The sequence below is a fragment of the Microtus ochrogaster genome, chromosome 19 (assembly GCF_000317375.1).
Source record: "Microtus ochrogaster isolate Prairie Vole_2 chromosome 19, MicOch1.0, whole genome shotgun sequence".
Taxonomy (NCBI): Eukaryota; Metazoa; Chordata; class Mammalia; order Rodentia; family Cricetidae; genus Microtus; species Microtus ochrogaster.
Window position 1 is genome coordinate 49,796,691 of NC_022021.1, and position 22,971 is coordinate 49,819,661.

General features: G+C 41.7%; 1 protein-coding gene across 1 annotated transcript in view; it reads right to left on the minus strand.

The window, feature by feature from the left end:
• Adamts16 (ADAM metallopeptidase with thrombospondin type 1 motif 16) overlaps positions 1 to 22,971 on the minus strand; it is a 96,273-nt gene that overhangs the window by 27,650 nt on the left and 45,652 nt on the right. Inside the window, exons 10-17 of the mRNA XM_005356699.3 lie at positions 17,001 to 17,154; positions 14,977 to 15,072; positions 11,723 to 11,871; positions 10,563 to 10,735; positions 8,667 to 8,797; positions 7,032 to 7,155; positions 6,219 to 6,463; positions 639 to 777 (exon numbers count right to left, since the gene is read on the minus strand). Of these exons, the coding sequence (XP_005356756.1) occupies positions 639 to 777; positions 6,219 to 6,463; positions 7,032 to 7,155; positions 8,667 to 8,797; positions 10,563 to 10,735; positions 11,723 to 11,871; positions 14,977 to 15,072; positions 17,001 to 17,154 (1,211 nt within the window). The remainder of the gene's footprint in view (positions 1 to 638; positions 778 to 6,218; positions 6,464 to 7,031; positions 7,156 to 8,666; positions 8,798 to 10,562; positions 10,736 to 11,722; positions 11,872 to 14,976; positions 15,073 to 17,000; positions 17,155 to 22,971) is intronic.

Below are 22,971 nucleotides of genomic sequence, written 5' to 3' on the forward strand. Positions count from 1 at the left end.
TGCATGCCTAGAACACATGTGGTATTGTTGCATGCCTAGAACACATGTGTATGGTTGCATGCCTAGAACACATGTGGTATTGTTGCATGCCTAGAGCACATGTGTATGGTTGCATGTCTAGAACACATGTGGTCTGCTTGCATGCCTAGAACATGTGTATGGTTGCATGTAGAGAAGAACTGGCTGTGCCCACCAGGGTAAGGCTGGTGTTCTGTGCCCAGGGCCCAGGATAGACACTTGACCTTAGCACCTTATTTTATACTAAGATAATAAATCTATAAGTACTATGCCTTTCTGTCATGACATTTCTTATCATAGTCAATATAGTTTTTACACCATGAAGTTTTCTAGGGGATTTGAGTATATGAGTTGGTGACAAATGACAGTTAATTTCATCAGTAAAGTTCATTAGAAATCACACTCTCCATCACCATATTTTCTGGGTATGAGTCTGTTTCTCAGCACTCGTGGCCTGGTTTCATTCAGTTACCCACACACCACTTCTGGAGTAGTATAAGAAGTGTCCTAGCTTCTCCACAGGAGACGATAACTCTGGGCATATGATGGCCCCGTGTGAAGCTGGGCTGGGCATTTGGTACCTATTCTCTACCTCTGTGGCAGCAGGAGAAGTGGCCTACCTCCTCCACAGGAGACAGAACACTGTGAGCGTATGATGGCCCATGTGTAGCTAGGTTGGACAGCTGGGGTCTTCTTATCATTTGACCTTGGCAGTGAGAATTCCCAGGCCACGCCAGGGTTCCTGCCCTGGAATAAAAGCTGCAAAAAAAAAAAAAAGAAAGAAAGAAAACATTAAGTGAATTAGAGCAACATCAATGACTCCCTGATAACTAGTTTGCTTTAAACTATATAAAATAATACCTTATAAAACTAATCACATGATAAAATACTATCTATTTTCTAAAATTCCCATCACATACATGCAACAAAATTATCTCCCCAAAATGAGTAAGAATACACACAAATGAATGAGCAAATAAATACTATAAAACCTATGGAGAACTAAAGACATTTTAATACAAGTACAAACTGAAGCAAGACATGGCCATTGGCAGCCATTGCAGAGGATAGCTAAGGTAGCTTTACATATAGACAAGGAAGAATGGCAGAATCCATTAGCAACATAAAGAATAAGTTTCAGGTGGGGAAGAGATTGGAAAAGGGAAATATAGGAAAACACTACAAAGTCCCACACAGTAAATCACCAAAACCCTAATATGAATCAAGGAGAAAGAAATGGGAAAAATAAATCTACTAGGAAAAGAACCAACAAAATTACAAGACTCAAATCCCTCCCAACAGAAAGCCTCTAGGTCTCGGGTTGAAGATGTGAATTACAGGACGCAAATCCTTCCCAACAGAAAGCCTCTAGGTCTCAGGATGAAGAAGTAAGCATGGATGGTTTCTAAGAAACTGGCCAAGATGCATCCATACTGAAAGTGAAGCTGTGGAAGTGAAGCAGAAAAAAAGCAGGGACAGCTATCCTCTCTGATAAACTGACCCTAAGCCCAAGTTAGGAGAGATAAGAAAGTCACTACATATCAATAAAGAAAATAATCTATCAATATGGTATAAGAATCATATATACATGAGCTTCAAACACTGATAAATCCTAATTCATGAAAGAAATAGAAATAGACACAGAGGTCCTGACTGGTCCAGCTCAGCAGCAGGGCATGAGCTCAATGCCACACTTTCCCCGAGTGTGAACGCATACTGACTAATAGAACATACAGACAACAATAACAAACAATGAAAACAACAAAGGAAGCTCAAACTTGTGCCCTGCCATAGTTCATAGGAACTTAACAGACATCTATGAGACACATCATCCAAGAGACAGAATAAACCATGCTCAGCAGCCAATGGGAATTACTAGAAAATATACACAAAGCAGTAGCTTTTCCCCAAATAGTGAGCATGCCAAGAAAACAACTGCAATCATAAACCTCAAAAAAGAATTCCTAGGAATAAAGTTAACTGAGTGGCTGATGGACTTCAGTACAGAAAACTTCAAAACATTTTATAAAGAAATTGAAAAATAAACTACATTAATATTAATAAAGACCTGATGGTTTGGCAGAATTAATACTGTGAGAAAGGCCACACCATCAAGAGAAATTAACAGATAAAAATACAATCCTTGTCAAAATTGCAGTGTCACTCTCCACAGAGATATGAGAAATAATTCTGAAACTCACCAGGCAGCATGTAGCATCCTGGATGGCCAACACAAGCTACTCAAAAAGAGTGAGATGGAGACATCAAAATATCTAATTTAAGCTTATTCTGCAGAGCCATAGTAGCAACACAGCTTGTTACTGGTCAAAAATGGATATTGAGACCATGAAATAAAATAGATAATGAAACACACTCTTTCAGAAATAGCATCTTGACTTTCAACAACTTTCCCAACACATACATTGGAGAAAATGCAGCATCTTCAGTGAAGCTAGGAAAACTGCACGTTTACGTTAGAAAAATTAAACTGGACCCACAGGTCTCATCTTATTTAAAAACCTATATAATGGGTCAATGACTTTAGCTATAAGGGGAGGCTCTCAGAAATTGCTGGAAAAAAAAAACAGAGAGAATACACTCACAATATCATTGTAGGTAAAAACTTCATAAAGGCCTCCAAAGTTCAAGGAATACCAAAAGCAGCCAGGACTTCTGTGGGTCTGGGTTCAAGTCTGGGACCTCCGAGGGAGTAGACTTTGTGGGACCAAGCCCAATCCAGGGACCTCTGTGGGAGTGGGCCCAGACCAGGGACATTTACAGAAACAGGACTAAGCCAGCAACCTAGGCTGGAACAGGCCTGAGACAGTGAATTCCACAGGAGAAGGGACAAGGGAGCAACTGCTGGAGGGGTGGGCCAGAACCAGAGACCTCTGTGGGTTCAGGTGTGAGTCTGGGACTTCCAAGGGAGTAGGCAGGAACCAGAGACCTCAAGCGCTGAAGATATAATAGAGGAAATAGACTCAAAGAGAGCATTAACTCTAACAAAAACTTAACACAAAATATCCAGGAAATATGGGACACCATGAAAAGACCAAACCTAAGAATAACAGGTATAGAAGGAGAAGAAGTCTAACTCAAAAGGACAGAAAATATATTTAACAAAACTGTAATAGAAAACTTTCCCAACCTAAAGAAAGATAAGCCTATGAACATATAAGAAGCCTACAGAACACCAAATAGACTGGATAAAAAAAAAAAGTTCCCTCATCACATAAAAATCAAACCACTAAACACATAGAATAAACAAAGACTATTAAGATCTGAAAGAAAAAAGGCTAAGTAACATATAAAGGCAGACCTATCAGAATTATACTGACTTATCAATGGAAACAATGAAAGCCATAAGGTCCTGGTCAAGTGTTATGCAGACCGTAAGAGACCTTGGATGCCAGTCCAGACTACTATAGCCAGCAAAAATTTCAATCACCATATAAGGACAAAACAAAATATTTCATGACAAAACCATATTTAACAAATACCTATCCACAAACCCAGCGCTACACGAAGTACTAGAAGGAAAACCCAACGAAGTTGGCTACATCAACAAAAACACAGAAAATAGATGATCTCACAGCAGCAAATCCAAAGAAGGAAAAAACACACAAAATAACATCTCCAACAACAAAAACTAAATTAATAGGAGATAGATAACAATCACTGATCATTAATATCCCTTAATATAAATGGACTCAACTCACCTATACAAAGAAACAGGCTAACAGTTTTTTGTTTGGATACAAAATCAGAATCCATCCTTCTGCAAGCATCCAAGAAACACATCTCAAACTCAAAGACAGATATCACCTCAGAGTAAAGGGTTGGGAAAGTTTTTTCCAATCCAATGGACCTAAGAAACTAGTTGGTGTTGCTATCCTAATATCTAACAAAATAGACTTCAAACTAAAGTCAATCAAAAGAGATAAAGAAGGACATTTCATATTAGGCACAGGAAAAATCCACCAAGAGGAAATCTCAATACTGAACATCTATGCCCCAAATACAAGGGCACCCTCATATTAAAAGAAACACTTCTAAAGTTTAAATCATACATTAAACTCCATACACTAATAGTGCAAGTCTTCAACACTCCATTCTAACCACTGGACAGGTCAGTCAGGCAAAAAATTGACAGAGAAATAAGGGAAGATGTTAGGATTCAAATGGACTTAATAGACATCTATAGAATATTTCATCTAAACATAAAAAGTATACCTTCTTCTCAGCACCTCATGGAGCCTTCTCAAAAACTGACCACATACTCGGTAACAAAATAAACCTCAACAGATACAAAAAAGTTGGAATAACCCCATGTACCTTATAAGATCACCATGGCTTAAATTAGAATTCAACAGCAACACTAATGACAGAAAGCCCATAAACACATGGAAATTAAACAATGCTCACTTGAATCATCAATGGGTCAAGGAAGAAATAAAGGGAAGAAATTAAAGACTTCCTAAAATTCAATTAAAATGACCACACAACATACCCAAATTTATGGGACACAATGAAAGCAGTGTTAAGAGGAAAGTCCATAGCACTAAACACCTACATAAAGAAGCTGGGAAAATCTTGCACTAGTAAATTGGCAGAACATTTGAAAATTTTAGAACAAAAGGAAGCAAACACAGAGAATTAGATAGCAGGAAATGATCAAATTGAGAGCTGAAATCAACAAAATAGAAACAAAGAAAACAATACAAAGAATCAATGAGATAAAGAGTTGGTTCTTTGAGAAAAATCAACAAAATAGACAAACCTTTATCCAAACTAACCAAAAGGCAGAGAAAAAATATCCAAATTAACAAAATCAGAAATGAAAAGGAAGTCATAACAACAGACAGGGAGGAAATCCAGAGAATCATTAGGTCACATTTCGAAAACCTGTACTCTACCTAATTGGAAAACATAAAGGAAATGGACACTTTCTTGATAAATATCACTTACCAAAATTAAATCAAGACCAGATAAGCAAATTAAATAAAATAAGCTCAGAATTCTGATCTCCAAAATGTACAAAGAACTCTAGAAATTGGTCATCAAAAGAGCAAATAATCCAATTAAAAATGGGGTACAGACATAAACAGAGAACTCTCAACAGAGGAATCTAAAATGGCTGAAAGACACTTAAGGAAATGCTCAACCCCTAGCCATCAGAGAAATGCAAATCAAAACAACTCAGAGATTCCATCTTCCACCTAGACAACAATGAGGATCCCTAGAGAGATATACATGGATCTAATCTACATGGGATGTAGAAAAAGACAAGATCTCCTGAGTAAATTGGGATCATAGGGACCATGGGAAAGGGTTGAAGGGGAGGGGAGAGGAAAGGAGGGGAGCAAAGAAAAAGTATAGCTTAATAAAATCAATTTAAAAATGTAAAATTAAAAAAAGAAAAAAGGGGAAACAAAGAAATACCAAAAGCTGGTGAATGGAACTGCATAATGTTAAAACAAACAGCATAGCAGATAAAATAAACAAAACCAGAATAGGACAAATTAAATAAATTATTAGTATTATCATTATTATTATATGTCTGTTTTCTAATGAGAAAGAAAGGCTATGGAATTGTGTGGGTGGGAAGTGGGAGAATCTGGGAGGAGTTGAGGAAGGGTAACTATAATCAGAATACACTGAAAAATAATAATAATAAATAAAATAAAAATAAAAATAAAAATAATACATTGAAAAGATCAACCAATAAAAGAACAGCACAGCAGAAGAAACTCTCTCTGCACTAGGAGACAAAGTTACAGAAAGCCATTGCTCATGTACACCGGATCACTGAGTAATATCTAATATGTATACAGAGCTATGGAGACCAATCACCTAAACTCAGACCATCCAGTCAACGTACGAACAAATGACACGGGTCCAGAAATACTATAATAAAACCTTTAAGTGTGTGTGCTAACTACAATACTAATTAAAATAAATCACCCACAAAATCTACTGATAAAGACCTAGAGATGGTAACACAGGTAGGTACATATACACATTCAAACACTAAGCAAGGGAAGACAATAGCCATAAGTCTACTGCCCCCTTGAGCCTGCTGGATGGATTGCTCCTGTTTCTGATCGCTACAATTCTACATCCAATTCAGACCACAGCGATAAGCTGACAAAAGTGCCAGACCACCAAATCCATCCCCAGAACCAAAAGCTGGTCTCTACCTCCACAATCAGTGTTTCGTTGGTTGGTCCAGTGGAGGTTAAGCTCTCAGGCTCCTTGTAGGACCGTCTGTAGTTGAAGGCGGTACCTGAAAACTTGTATTGTCCAGGCCAATCCACACTCCAGTGTCCGTTCAGGTAGTATTTCTTGAGAGAATTGCGCACAGAGATGTAGGAGGTAGATATGTTCGTCTCATAGATACGAATGCTCCGAGCTCCAGGCGGAATCGTTACTACGTGGTAGTACTCTGGAGAGAGGAATGTAGCATTTGGTTTAGCCTGGCTTCCCATAATTGGTTATGAGAGCCCATGTTTAGAGCTGGTGGATCTGCTGCTAGCTCTGCTTGTCCTTTTTCAACAGTTGGAGGAGAGGCCTTGTAATCTGCCGCTTTCCTAAGGATCATTTTAGCTCAAAAAGCCTAGTATCCACTTCTAGAAAAAATCAGAAGCCCCAGAACAGTGGTTCCCAGCCTTCCTAACACTGTGACCCTTTCACACAGTCCCTCATGTTGTAGGGATCCGCAGCCATAAAGTTGTTTCTATTGCCACGTCGTAGCTATAATTTTGCTACTGTTATGAACTGTAATGTAAATATCTGTGTTTCTGATGGTCTGAGATGATCCCTGTGAAAGGGTCATTCTATCCTCAAAGAGGCTGCAACCCATAGGGCGAGAACCGCTGCTCCAGAAGCAAAGGAAACCCCACAGTGGAGACCACAGCACACTAAGCTCTCGCCGTTTTCTCTCCCTTAGCCCCTCCCAGCAAAAGCTCTGACTGAACCCCTTCCTCAGGTGTACATGGCTCGCCGTTACTCACGGTTGGTATGGTGATGTTTGCTGTAGAGTCCCCTGTGCGTTGTGCAGTCTGAATTATTCCCCTTGCAGACCCCACAGGAGTCTTCAGCAGCATCTGACCCAAGGATATTGTCACAGCCAACTTTCTGAAGGTCCCACAAGGTCACAGACCATTCATGGAAGAAAGGACAATACCAGCAACAACATCACCAACCTCACAATAAGATATTCCTCCCACTCCAGCTGAACTCGTTTCCAACATAGAATAGTTAAGAAATCGGTGTTGGGTACCCAATGCATGTGCAGCATGGTACCCAATGCATGTGCAGCATGGTACCCAATGCATGTGCAGCATGATACCCAATGCATGTGCAGCATGGTACCCAATGCATGTGCAGCATGGCTTGTCCTGGTCTCCTGGCCTCTTTTCTTGGGATGGATGTGCTATCTGTCTTCCATAGAGTTCATCCCCAGTTGTAGTACTTGGACCCTCAGTTAAAGCTCTAGATTGCGCTGCAGTGAATCTCAGAGCAATGCTGACTTGGTAAGATGACTGACTGCTGGTGTGTTCGCACAAGGCTCTGCTGAAGTGAGCACGTGGCTGGGAGCGATTGACACCACCCAGAAATTCTCCCCATCAGTGACGCGTACGAGCAACATCTGTGCAAGGTTGCGTGAGTTAAGGTGCTTATCGTGTTTTCTATAATGCTTGCTGGTTTCATATTTCCTACCAAGGTGTGTCTAGGAATAGCATCCATTCAGAAACAAAGCCATCACGGTCATAGCCCCGTGCTGGAAATCCTCAGGGCCAGACATGTTTTGTAATGCTGTGGTGTGTAAATTTAAAAGGTCAGCTGTATCCAGTCTGTCATATGCATGGGTCTCCATGGGGCTTGAGGCTGCCATGCTCTATAGATTATACATTGATATGTCTACTGCAAATCTCTACAAGAAGTGGGAGGAAGAAAACCCACCAACAGTCATGCGTGAGAGAGAAGATTATGCCACCCAATGAACTTGGGTCTCCCAAATTTCTCATGAATTTTTGGCTTAGTGGTCTAGACTTTGGGTTTTAGAGTTGTTTGAACCCTCTTGCCCTGCTGCAGCTGAGATCTGGACAGTCCTCATGTGGAGATCACTATAGTAGCTAAGTGGCTCCTCACTGATTTCTCACCACTCTGCTCAGAAACCCCTTGCAGATCTGCTTCCCCGAGCCCAATTTCTAATCTACATGGCAGTGGTCACCCTTGGTGAGTTCTTGTTCATGCCCTCATCACCTCAGAACCCCAAGATCCCAACTGCCTTCTGAGCACCCCCTTGGCTTCCTGACACTCCCATGGTCTGCTCTCAGTACCCTTTGGCTCCAGTGCACCCTTCCAGATAGAGCTCAGGTGTGGGCGCTCCCTCCTCCTAGGTCCCCACGAGTGCTCCACACCCACATCTGACATCAGCTGTCCCGTCTGCTCATGCTCTGTACACACCTCCGTCACAAAGCAGTGCCATCAGCATGAGCTCTTCTGGCTTTTCTCCCCCTGGGCTGGGACTTGGAGGGAAAGGGCTCCTCTCTTTTGTCTGGTCTTTCTAGCCCTTACAGGATGCCTGGCACAAAGCAGACTGTCTGGAGACATTTGTTGAATGAATAAGCAATCGTTATTACCTCACATATCCCATCTATACAAACATTACGGCTATCCTCCGAGCATGGAGTCCCATCTTTCACTTTATTTGACAAAGAAAAGAAGAAATCAAATCCTTCTGCGATACAGTAGAGTTTGCATAAGTCCTGATCTTAAAAAGAAATACACACACAAACACAAATAGAAAGACACTTCAGCTCAGTTATTTTTGCTCTGAGTTTTAGACAGATTTTTCTTTGGTTGTCTCCCCCATAAAATAAGTCCCACACAATAACACATTTTAAAGACTCTTTTTTTTTTTTTTAAAGACAGAGCTTCACCATGTAGCCCTGTCTGGCTTGGAATGTGTTAGTAGACCAGGCTAGCCTTGAGCTCACATAGCTCTATCTGCCTCTACCTCCTATGTGCAGGGTTAAAGGTGTGTGCCACCATTCTAGGCCTTGCAAAGAAAGTTTAATGTTTATCTTTGGTAAAACCCTTTAAATTTATTAATATTATTTATTAATGCTATGCTGGTACTTTTCCTCTAGTGTCCCTTGCCCGACAGCTCCTTTATACACTTGCTGGCTGGGCTATAACAGTCATGATCTACTATATAAAGACTATGTTACAGGAATGTAAACTGATGAGTTGTGTTTTGTAACACTGTGCAAAATTATTGCACATAAGAAGCATTATAACATTATATAAAAAAACATTAAACTTTGTCTTTTAACTGATAGAAGAAGTGTTAAAGGAGAACTCCAGGGTGTGATGTGTTCTATAGGAAAACTGGTATGACCCCAGGGATCTGAACTCCCCCAGGCTTCCAGGCTTTGCAGTTCATATAGCTAATTGAAGCTTCTGTGGGGACCTCTTTTCTCTGGATGAAATCAGGACAGCTGCCTCTGGGGAGCCTCACACTCTCGGGGATTTCCTCCCGTCTAAGACTCACTGACAGATTCCTGTGCTATTTTTTCAAGATGGGAGAATTACCCAAGGATTTTAAAACTAAAACTTGCATGTACTTAATATGATCATTTGCCACAGACTAGCAAAGTCAAGGGTAGCACACACATTTCACCCTGATGTCACAGGTTAGTCCAGTTTCTCTCAAACCTTACACACTGTTTTCCTTCTGGTTTAGGGCTCTGTTGATCATGTGTCTTAGTCTTAGTTTTATAGTTTATGCATAAGATCCAAATGAAATCTGCTTTGTGTGAGACTGCTCACAGCTCCCTACACAGGGCTTATCATTTCCATGCATATGCCCCCTACCAGAAGCAGATGCACAGAAATGATGAGCATAGAGCCATAGGGACACCTCTGCTTATGCCTGCTCTGGAACACGTGCCACTGGCCTGGACAGAATTCCCGGTCTCAAGGAATGAGATAACTAGACAATCTTTAAATATACTTGAGACATGCCTCTTGAACTACCAACATTTTTATAATGTTAGCTACATTATATCATAACATCTTGCTCACTTTTCTCCCACTGACAAGTGTAAATCTCATTCACTCCATGAATAAATTTCTCACTGTATGGTTACAGAACAAGATTTCATTGCTGTAGTATACTTGGAAAATTATCCATTTTCTATGAAGCATACTAGAATTTTCTTTCAGCTTTTAATATCTAAGAATGTAGTGGGTGATGTGTTTATAGTCACATCAGCATCAACTACAGTCATTCATTTTTAATAGCTACTCATTCAACATATTTGGCTTGTGGGCTTCTGTCTACCGATCAAGTGTAGGTAAGATGTAATGGCAGTGGGGTGGGTCAAATCAAGCCAGTCACCCGAAGGAACCCTGTTAGGATGGCCTTCCAGACCTACAGTGTCTGCCCGTCTGAACACGGCAGTGCTGGTCACGTGATGTATTAAAATGGTAACAAGACATGGGCCCCCTACAGAGTGGGACTGGAAACTTACCTTCCACTCGGGTGTAAGGCTTCCATTTGTAGAGCCACCCTCGGAAATGTTTGCTGTTGTACTCGGCGCACTGTGCAGCACGGAAATCTACACTGTCCGGAGGGCATTTCTCGCTGTTGCAGAGCTTCAGTGTGCGTGCAGAGCCCTGGCAAAACTTCCCTCCATGAGACGGCCTGGAAAACATATTGCAGCCAGAGATAAGCACTTACGTTTACTGGGGTGATGTAACTGCTAATCCCAAAGTCTTAGAGCAGGCCCTGAAGGGAAGCATCCTGAGTCCATCCTGAGTGTTATGGTCCTGATGCTGGAGGACAAAGCAGAGTTCAAGATCCAGGCTTGTGTGCACTTGCTCCTTGTCCTCCAGCATCCTCTGGAGGAGGCAGGAAAGTGAGTCACCTTCACACCCTATAGGGGGGTAGTTTGGCTGCTGAGAAAGAGGATGGCTTTCCAGGATGCCCCAGTTAGAGTAAGATACTGAGGCAGAAAGTCAGCATCGTCTTCTTCCTTCTGCTAGTTCCCTTAGGACAGGGCCAGGACGTTAGGCCTGTGGACCAAGTCAGAGAATCACTGGACAGCCACAAGCCTACTGATTTCTGGGAAATCTCTAAGAATCTAGATGGGCACACTCAAGAGGACAGTGGAAAGAAGAGCGACTCTGGGGCCTCATGCTTTACAGATACGAGCAACAAAGTAGCATGACTTATTTCTGAAACAAACCAGAGAGCCTTTTACTTCCCTGGGTAGGTTACTATCTCTCTGGGTCTAGTCCCTGAAATTAGGCTACTTTGTTGTAAAAGTGACAATATTTGACAGAAAAGCAAAGCTTTTCATGAAAGAGTTGTTCTTATTGGAATTTTCTGTTCATACTCTATTTCTTTTTTTTTTTTTAAATAAAGTAGCCAGTTAGATAGCATCTTAGTTTCAAGTCATATAGTTAAAACCCAGTTCTGCCCTGGCCCTGCTGGCTCGGTTATGTTTTGCTGGGAGTCAGGAAGTGGTAAGCATCATAAACCACATGAAAGCAAGAGAATCATTTCAGAAATGTAGTGGAATTCCCTTCTTAGCATTTTCTACAGTATTGGGTAAGCGATAGTGCTGCTACTAACAAGACTGGGCGCTGCAGGAAGGCTCACTCAGAAGGAAGCAGGTGGTGTACATACCTGGGATTGGTACAGAGGCGATCTCTGTGAGATACTCCTCCCCCACAGGTCCGGGAGCAGGGGGACCAAGGGGACCAATCTGACCAATGGCCATGGGTAGGCTTGGGGCCTTCATTACCATACTTCACACACTGTCCTCCACGACACCACTAAATATTTTAAACATAAATTTAAAATCATTGACATGAGCTCTTTATAATTGGATTCAATTCATTTTTCTTGCAACTCCAAGGGGAAGGCGTCTTGTAAAATATACCAACATTGGCATCTCTACATGCAAGTGACATCTACTAAAGACACAGTTGGCCTTTCTTTGTCTACCTTTCCAAACCCAGCATCACCTGATGAATTGGTGTAAAGGGGAGAGGTATGGATCAGTCACTGTAGAAGGCTGAAAACTGACATGAACATCTGGTCTGATTCCTCATCTCTAAAGTCATGACCCCTGACTTATGAAAAAAAAAGGTTCTTTTCCCAGCTCCTAGCTTGCATTTTGAAGAGAGTCTCAGAGCGGAAAAGTCCAGATGAAGAAGATCCGGGACTTTGTACCTTGTAATTTCTGGTCAACTCCTGGATTTTACTGCAAAACACCTGGGCTTGGGGAAACCATCTTGTTCCTTTAGAGCACATTGGATGTCACCCAGCTTTCTGCAGGGGCGAGGCAATTGCTCAGGAAGAAATCCAGTCTCTTCCCATGAGGACTAGGGATGCCACCAATATCCATTTTGTAAGAGAATGGCTCAATACACACACACACACACACACACACACACACACACACACACACACACACAGCTACTTTGTGATTTTGTGTTCTGGTACCTATAGTATTGTTGTATGGCCTTAATATCAAAGAGCACAGTGATTCAGGATATCTTATTAAGAAGAGGGAAGATAGATGCCTTATCTGGTTTGCTGTCTGCATTAAATAAACAGAGCCTGGTTTGTGGGCAAAAAGTGCAGGCAACATAGTTATCTCTAGTATTTGAACCAATAGCTTGGTACTGAGGGAAAGCAATGCTACTCCTAAAAAAGGAAAATGACAACATTTCAATTGCCTATTACTGCTGCATGAGTAAAACATCTCAAATCAACTACTGACATCTGGCCATTGTTGATCCATACAAATGGTTTCGATCAGTATTATAGAAATAGTAGGATGCATGTAAGATGAAGCAGGAAATGAAAAAATGGGGACAGGGACTCAATGGAGATCAATACAGGAGAAGGAGGGAGGAGAGAGACAATACAAAGAACACAGAGGCTATTTGTCAAAGCCTCATGTAATCATACTACTTTACATCGACCTAAAATTATACACAATACATACGTATGTGTGTGTGTGTGCGCTTGTGTAGCTTAAAGAAAGTTATGTCACCAAGGCTCACAATGCCCTTTATAAAAATTGTAGACTAACAAAACTCTTGGCACCAGCCACTAGAAATCCACTTCAAAATGGTTGGTCAGAATAGTCCTAGTGATCTCGAAACAATATAAAATATGGTAGTTGCCAATGCCTGATTCTCTGATGTTGAAGGTGAGACCCTGTAACTGAAGACACTACATACTTAGGATACAGAACTTAGGTAATTTGAGCTGGATCTAACTTAAAAGACTCCTCTCTTAAATCTAGATCCCATGGTGCCAGAAAGTCCTATGCCAGTTGCTAAGGGAGGAAACTGTCTTACCAGGCTGTGACATTACAAAGACCAACATGGCACCCAGCTGTGATACAACAAGGACCAACATGGCACCCAGCTGTGATGCCACAACAGTGCCCCACATGACAAGATATCAGTAACGGTGCAGAGGATGCCACTCACACGTAGGTGGTAACCAACAACTGCCTGGCTGGACCTAAGCACACGTCACTGTGGTACTAGTCACCTAGACAACTACCTGGGGCTAGTGAGGTCATGGGTCTCGAAGAGAATGTACCACCACCTCTTTGTTAGAGCAGCACGGTTCTTAACTACTTTCTAAATCCTATCTTTAAGTCTACTTGTAGGTATAGCTATCTCCCTTCATCCGAGGACACCACCACAGAGAACCTCAGCTGGGCACAGTGCAGAGAACAATCAGTTATGGGGCTCAGCCTCAGTGGATGCACCTGCGGCACAGCTCGTGCAGTTACGGCTTAGGGAACGTCTCAAAAGAGACAACAGAAACCTGTAAGAGTCAGAATGCCAGGGAGCCTGCCCTGAATCAGTCTCTTGTGGGAATGGCTGCATAACCAACAACTGAACAGGAACAAAGTCAATACACATGAAAACATGGAAAGGGGACACTCTCATGGGGCCCAATCACTAGACAAGGAAGCACAAGCAACTGGTAACTACTGGCAGAGGTAGAGTTGGCACTCCCAGGAATGAGAGCCCTAACTGGTTGTCCAGTACAGAGTGCTTAGCCTCGTAACAATATGCACACACACAGTAAGAATGGGCTCAGCAGGTTGTATATATATTTGGGCATACATTTTTATTATATATTTATGTCATACACACACACACACACACACTACTAATTAGGGAGAAGAGGCTATCAATTTGAGAGTGAAGGTGCAGTCTAGAAGTGAGCAACCCCAGTCCCTCAGTTGGGCCCTATATTTTGTAAGAGCTAAGAAATTGAGCTAAGGAGCAGAAATGCATGCAGTCACCTCTCTGCTCCTGACTGTGGGCTTGATGCAATGAGCTGTTTCAGCTGCTGTTGCCTCGACTCTCGTGCTATGACAGACTCTAACCTGGAAATATGAGCTAAGTTACTTACGGTCAAGGTCTTTGATTACGCTAACAGCAATGCCACCAGGACAAGGCACCATGTGATCTTGGGCACAACACTGCCCATTCAGCCTGTGCTTCTGCAATATAACCCCCGAGAAACTACTTCCGCCAAACCAGCTCTAATTCTTTCCAACGTGAAGTGGGAGAAAGGCAGCATTTAGAATGTAAGGGAAAATAACCTAAACTACTATGGAAAATGAAACTACTTTGAAGCTAAATAAAATGTAGCAAGAACGTACAAGTTACATTGAGGGAGCACAGCAGCTGTATCACCCAGAGAGGTCAGTATTTGCCATGGAGAGCCCGGAGTGTCTGAGGTATGAACAACTCAGTGGTGTGACAATAGAAAGGACACACATCTTTCCAAAGAAAGTCCACACTGGGTGCCCATGGGTGCCCTCTGCTGCTGGAGTCCACAGCTCACCATGTCCTGCCCACACTGGGTGCCCTCTGCTGCTGGAATCCACCCCTTACCATGTCCTGCCCACACTGGGTGCCCTCTGCTGCTGGCATGAACTTCGTTTCACATTTCCTTCCAATCCGATGGCACCACAAGGCCTTACAGATATCCTAGAGGGGGAGAAGCCATTAGCGTCGCAGATGATTGCACGTCTGTCAGCAAATGGGAAGGGACATCCCTCAGCCACAGGGAGGAAAAGTCAAGAGGGAGCCGGAAAATCTGAACCCTGGCCTCCACTTTTGCAATCCTGAAATTTGAAAATCATACTTTATAAACCAAAGGGTAAGATAGGATTAATCTTGGCATTAAGAAAACCCATAGAAATGTAATTTTTTAGAAAACCAAATGACATTTTATCATGTATTCTTCTCCATCCCAATTTCCACTAACTTCCTCACGTATGAAAATTAATTTCTATTCTTTCTTTATTAATTCCTTTATGTTTGAAATCAGACTCTTGTGCTGTTATTCAGACTGTCTCCGAACTCCACAGGGTCAAATGAACCTCCGGCCTCAGGTTCCTGAGTATCAGAGACCACAGGGACTTGATACTGTACCTACTCCTCAGGTTTTGAACTAACCATGATCAAGACACTGTTGGCGTGTCCACATGTCTGTTCACCTGTGTGCAGGCCTGCGCCTGTCTACCCAGTCACTGATCCATCCATGTAGGAGTCTCGGAGGCACAAAATTCTCACCATATATGTATGTACCTACTTCCAGAGTTCCTGGCTACACAAAGCAGCAGCTTGCAGAAGTAAAACTAAGAGGAGAAACAGAAATGCGAAGGTCCATTGTCGGAGGTTTTAAACCCCTCTCTACTGAATTGCTGAAACCGATGGAAACATGGAGGACCAAAGGCATAGACAATATCATCGGATAAAAGCAAGGTATTTGTTGTAAGTATAGTCTGGACTCATAGGGTCTGTGGCTTGTTTAAAAAACACCTTGTTTGCTGATCATGACAAGGCTCAGTTGTTTCATTTTGCTGCATGTAACTATTTCATCAGTAATAAAAAGGCAGCCTACAATTAGCTTGATATTGCTTGTAACTTATAGATGGTGTCGGGATACCATTGACAGTGTGGTGTACAGTCATGACACTCATAACACAGAGAATGGAAGTACATCTGGAAAGTCTGATCTTTAACAAAAGCTTTAGTTTTATATGTCTTTCCTCTTAACAAATACAAGAGTGATGTAGGGAAAAAATTCTTGGTATTTCCCACAAAAGGGAAACTGGCCTTTAGCAGAACCCCAGCTGCCTTTAGATGATTATGCTGGATAGAAGAGAGGCAGGGGCATTACTAACACTTCTGAAGTCTTGAGGGCTTTCTGGAAGACTGCATATATTTCTGTGTATTTTATTCTTGATTTCATTATAAACTAGAATAAAAGAAACTTCAAAACTAGTTACTTTCGTGTGATTTATGAGTAGCTCTCCTTGTGGTTTTAAGTAGAGCAAATTCCTAAATCTGGACGCTCCCTGTCTAGCCAGAATGCATATCTGTGCTCCGTGAAGGATTTATGCAAAAGATCACCGGGGAGACATCCCTAGGGCTACAGAGGCATCACCCTGTGTGAGGAACTGCTCTATAAAAATTGTACTTGGGAAACTCAATAGTCAGGAGCCTCATGATGTACTGCTGTTACCTTCCAGTAGACTGTGCTCATGTTGGGACAGGGGTGGGGAACATTGTTTCCTTAATAGTATCTGAAAAAAATTGCAGAGTATTAATTTGCCAACTTAAACCAACTAAAAGTTATTACTGTGCTCCCACATGATAAATCAGGAAGAAAGATCTGACCTAATAAGCCAAGTCAACTCTGAAACGAAAGCTGATACCCGCAGCAGTATCAACCATGATCTGCTCTGCCAGGAAAGCATGTGTTTCCTGTTACATTGGGCCAGTCCCGGCATATAGGATTTGACATTTGGTAGGTGCCCAATAAATGTGAAATCCATCACTGTCAGTTACACTAAATAAAACGGTTTTATGAATCATAGTGGAGGAAGCATGTGACAGTAAGCACTTGCCTTTCTGAAGTCCAGCATGCAGAGCTTGGCTTTCTCTCCGAATTGCCACTTGCACTGTGTGTTTGCATCGTACAGTTGTCCCGGCAGCTTCTCCGGGTATTTGTACTCTTTCACGGGCTTCGGCTGATCAGCAAGGCATATAGCTTGGGCAGTGCTGAAGCAAACAGGAGGCGTTATCAAGGGACTAATCCTTCCTCATGCGATCTGATGACACATTTTGTTTAGAGAGATGCTTATTTTCTTTGCCACAAAGTTCAAGACCAAATTTTTTTATTTAAAGATTTAAAGCCAGAAGTCATGTTTTTTTTTTCCTGAAATTACTCATAAAATATTTGACCTATCTAAAACAAATTGCTCTGCAATAGATATCTCAAAATCAAGGAAAATGAAACTGAAAAATTGTGACCAGATGTTGAAAGTGAGAGGTTTCTAATGCAAATGCTTACTACACACCCTTTGTGCTAGAAACAGCTGGACTACAGAAATTGCCGTAAAAAAATCAAACCATAATCAAACTACTTCAAATACAGCAACTCACTTCCTCCTTGTCTCCTGTCTTCAGAAGGGACTAAATATGGCTTAACCTCACTGGTAGGCAGCTAGAGTCTGACCAATGATTCCTTTGCCCACAAACACAGCATCTCTATGCATTTGGATTTGAAGTATCTCCTCAAAAGGCTCATGTGTTGAAGTGTGATCCCCAATTCATGGTCCTATGGGGAAGCGACTGGCTCCTGAGGCCACTGGCTTCATCCATGGTAATCCATGGATTAACGTGAGCATCCCTGCTGAATGAGATATTGTGAAGTCAAGTGTAGTTGAAGAAAGGAAATAAAACCTTCCACTCCACCTCTCCTCTTTCTCTGTCTACTCTCTGGCCATTGTGAAGTGAGCAATCTCTTCACTATACAATACACACTATACAATAAACATTTCCTCATGTTCAAAGGCTGAAAGTTCTGTAACTATGAGACCAGAACACTGTTGCATTCTTTAAAGTATTTCTCTCAGGTAATTTATCACAGCAACAAAATATAATTAACAAAATTTGTGCATTTATGGTGAGTATTTAATAGTTTTATGCTTGCAAGTAGCGAATAAGTCATGCCTATATGTTCCACGAGCCCACATCTCTCTAAACATCTTCCTAGACCCAAGTGCTATCATTAAACAGACTGAATCCCAGACCAGGAGAACTTTGTTCGTCCTCTCATGGTGTTACTTCCAGACCCTACACCTTTGAGCTCATCAGTCTGCAACAAGGTGGTGTATAGTCCCAAAGCGTTCACTGTGGATTCCACCAAACATTGTGGGGTAAACTGGGGGCTCTCTGCAGTCTCTTCAGTCTATGAGGTCAGCACTACCCAAAACCAAGTCTAGAGAAAGATATTAGAGGAAATTACAGACTAAAATCTGTTATGAAGAGAGCTGCAAAAGTCTTTTAAAAACATTAGTAAAGAGTTCAAAAATGCATAAAATAAATTATAGTCTACAGCCAAGTAAGTTGAATCATAGGTTCAAAAATAAAACATATACCACAACCATGTGGGCTCAATCGTAATTCAAAATTCAAAAGTCAGTTGGGAGGGGCATGCTGGGGAAATAATTCAGTTTTAAGAGTACTGTCTGCTTTTCCACAGGATCTGTGTTCACTTCCCATCATCCACATGGTGGCTCACAACTGTCTGGAGCTCCAGTTCCAAGGGATCTAGCATTCTTTTTTGGTCTTTGTGGGAACTGGGCATTTGTTGTGTGTTGTTCCACTGTATGCTGAGAATATGTGTTGCTTTTATTGGTTGATGAATAAAACTTCTTTGGCCTATAGCAGGGCAAAGTACAACTAGGTGGGAAAGCCTAACTAAAGACAGGGAGAAAGAAGGCAGGGTGGAAAGAGAAGCCAGCAGCTGCTGGAGAAACAAGAGGTGAGGTAACAAGCTGCCGGCCTCATGGGAAAATATAAACTATTAAAAATTAGGAGCTAGCCAGTAATAAGCTGGGCAATCAGCTAAACAATTATAATTAATATCAAGCTTCTGATTGATTATTTTATAATTGGTCATGGGAACAGGTGGGACACAGAAAAGCTTCTCCGGCTACAGGTGTTCCTATGGTATATATACATACATGTAGGCAGGACACCCCTGCAATACAATAATAATTAAAAGTTTAAAAGCATTAAAAGTCAGATTCCATAACCCACTTTGTCAATATCATATGATATCAAGAGTTGCAAGAAAAACATGTAGTAGAGCCCAACACCCATGCCCAGAAAACTAGGAGAAAGAGAAGAACCTCTCAGCTTGATAAAGAACATCTTCAAAAGCCAGAGTCATGATGTGAGAAGATTAAACTTTACTATTAGGCCAGACACAGAGTACATTGCCTTCTCATTGATCATTTACAGCACTGTACCAGAGGTCCTCACTCAGCTGACAGTGGAAGCAAGATAAGGGGATGTCTGTAGATACGGAGCGAGGGAATGAGACTATCTGTCATCTGTCCAGCTGACGTGATTGTCTGCACAGAATATGCAGAACCACTAGAAAACTTCCTGAAACTAATAAGTGCTTTTAGGAAAGCTGCACCATGAACGGCTAGTCCACACGATGGATTGCTGTATATAAACCAACAAAGAGAAGTAGAGCTCATTAGAAATGACAAGCATGGTGTCATTTACACTGATGCTCTAAAAATGAAGCAGGAATATAAATCTAGATAAGTATGTATGATATCTTTAATCCGATAGGCACTAACCCCTGATGAAAAACATTGGAGAAGCGAATGAATGAGGAGACACTCAAGGTCCTCAGAGAGGTGGGCAATCAAGAAAGTAGAGATGGTGTCTGCCAGTTCTTCTTGCCTTGATCAATTAATTACAATCAAAATACAAACAAGTCATTTCATGGATATGGAAGTTGGCTCTCAAATTTATATGGAGAAAAAAGAGATCTACAATAATCTACAGAAAATTTAATGATAAGAACAAAGATGAATGGTAATACCTCCTAATCTTAAGACTTCCTAGGCACTCACAATAATCAGAAAAAAGTTATAGTGGCAAAATAACAGAGAACTCAGTCAATGGAACAAAATAGAGCAGCACAGAGAGAGTCCCACATAGATGTACTCAACTCACTCACAAGAGACGAGAGAATAACCCTTTTAATAAATGAAGCTTGAGTAACTAGATATTCACATACAGAATTACACACACACACACACACACACACACTCATTATGTCAGAGGGCTCACATAGTCTCATTTCAAGATTTGCTATAAACTCCTGGTGGTTAACTTCCTCTCATTTTTACAAAAGGCCAGGTATATTGGTAAATAAAACAAAAGAGAGGCTCTAGAATTATGTCAGCCTGAATGGCCAGCTAACTTTTAAAACATCTCACGAACTTCATTGCAAAATAATTTGACCTTTACATAAAACTGTCCAATGTTTCATTACTGTTAGCTGCTTTATGTTCATACAATAAAAACAAATGAATGAATTCAATCTCTACATGTAGTAAATAGGATGAATCTCATATATTTATCTTATGATTCTTTTCATAGCGAGTTAAAACAACAAGGAAGAACAGCCCTCAGGACTCTGCCTGGAGACTGGCCATTGCTGAGAGCTATTGGACAGAGAAGACTGAGGGGTCTAGATCAAGGCTCTGTAGCGTGACCTGGAAGAATTTACAGGACGTGACCACCATAGAGAGCCACTGAGTTGTGTTCTTATTGTCTGTCTGTGTGTGGTACCACAACAGCAGTAATAGTGTGGAAACAATGGCCAAGGCCAGAGACTGCATGGGGTGGGGGGTGGTGGTTCAAAACTCTTCACCACTCTCACGACTGTATTGCATAATGCAAAGAGCCTGATATTTTTTTTCAGCTTAGTCACAGTCCCTCATTTTCCAAGGGAGAAAGCAGGGTCTCTCAGAAAACATTCTCTGTTACCACAGATGCCTTTGAGAAGTGAGTTTAGATCACTTAGTGCCGCTCTGCTTGCTCACTCCGACCCCTTCCCTTTCCCTCCATGATGGTCCCTGTTCTCTCTCATATCTTCAGCACAAATGTCAGCCCTGGCTAGGATTCCTCAAGGTGAGCACCCGACAGTATCTGGATAGAGTTGAGAAGGAAACCATCCCAATGGCCTCTCATGGGAATCCCATTTCCTCACCACAGAGCTGTAGGGTACTGAGGATGGCAGGAGAGGCCACTCCCCCTCCCTCCCCCCTTCTTCCAGGAGGTCCCTTTCCAATGCATTATTCACTAAACCCCTAGACTCACATAGGTGAAGGGTAGGCAGGGGCGTTGACCATAGGGCAAGATTCCAAATGAAGAAAAAAATAAAGATGAGTCTGTGTTGTAAAATGTAACATGACGGTCTAGAGTCTCCCCAGGTCACTGGCTCCAGCACACAGACATGGGGAACTGAATGACAGGCTGTCGTTTCCCTCGGTCATGGACTTCACTGATTCAGACAGTGTGTATTAATGGTAAATGACACATGACTTCACCGGGTGAATTTCTCCAAAGAAGTATCTGTTCTTCTCGACTCCACCTAGAGTGGAGAAAAGCTGAGCTGGCCACCCCAGGCCATCCATTTCCCAGATGCTGACGGAGGATGGCGGCGGCAGCTTACTCATGGCTGGGAACAAATCCCAAAGGCTGCCTAATTGGTGGAGGATAGAACACTATTTTGAATATGTGGAAATCAGGAAGCTAGCAACCACAGCATCAGACAGACAGGCAGTCCTGGGTTCCTTAGGACTAAGAACTCTACGTTTCACATATGTGAGGCTGTCCGATTGAAAACTATGTTTTCAATTTCAATGACTCCCCACAGTGATTTAACAATGCGATGCTCACTTGCAAAGCCTGATATTAAAAAAAAAATGACAGGGCAGAATATTGCATGTGTATTTGTAATTACAAAATCTACAAATTAGTAAAGTCCCTGAAGAGAGTTTCATTACAAAAAGAACTGAAAAATATTTTATTGCTTACCCTAAAACCAAACGAGCATATTTCAGAATCTGATTTTACTCTTTCAGTACTGCTGAGCAAAACTGGATTTTAATTCTATATAATCTATAATCTTAATAGTAATTCTGAGAATCACATTCTGATTTGAAGATTACATTGCACTTCTAATATCCTCAGATGATTTTTCTGTGATCGGACAATGGTTTCCTTGCCATGGGTCTTCTCAGTTTTTTGACTCTTTCATGATGCAAATTCTTACTACATACCCAAAATTTCATCCTCTAAACTTTTAAGTTGTCAGACTATAATTTAAAATTATAAAAACATTGATATATTTGTCTCACAGACATTGAGAAGAAAGAGAGTTTTGTAAAATTTGGAGCAAGAACCAAGTAAATTCTGGAAACACTTTTGAGTAAAGAAACTCCCATCTCCCCTGTCAACACAAGTCAGAACAGAACCATGTTAAAGAACAAACTCTTCCTTCTTACAGGAAGTTCACTGACACTGGGAAGAGATGAATAATTGCAAGGAAGAGCTAAAGACAGTCCGCCTGGCCCCCAGTGTGGGAGGGGATCCCAGGGAGCTCTCGGTGAATGGAAGGAGTCCAGATAAGAGGTCAAAGCCGTTATCGCGTTGTTTAATGTGGCCCCAGCTAGAAAGAGTCAAGGTTTGAGAATAAGCAGCTTTGGGTGCTCAGCTCTAAATGGGACATGAACATCATCCTCTCTGAGTCCTAAGGAACACTGTGGAAGAGGGTGCAGAAATAATTTAAGAGCTAGGGGATGCAGGGAGTGGGGGGAAGGTGGGCTGTCGGGAAACACTGGTGTCCTTTGGGGATGGTATGGTCTTTGGATTTATAAACTCATAGAAACTATGGTTCTTTGTGCAAGACAAGACTGATATCCCAGCATGGAGTCTCAGGTGTCTCTGAGAACCCACGGACACTTAAAGATCACTGTTGGAAGGGGGAATAAACTTTCT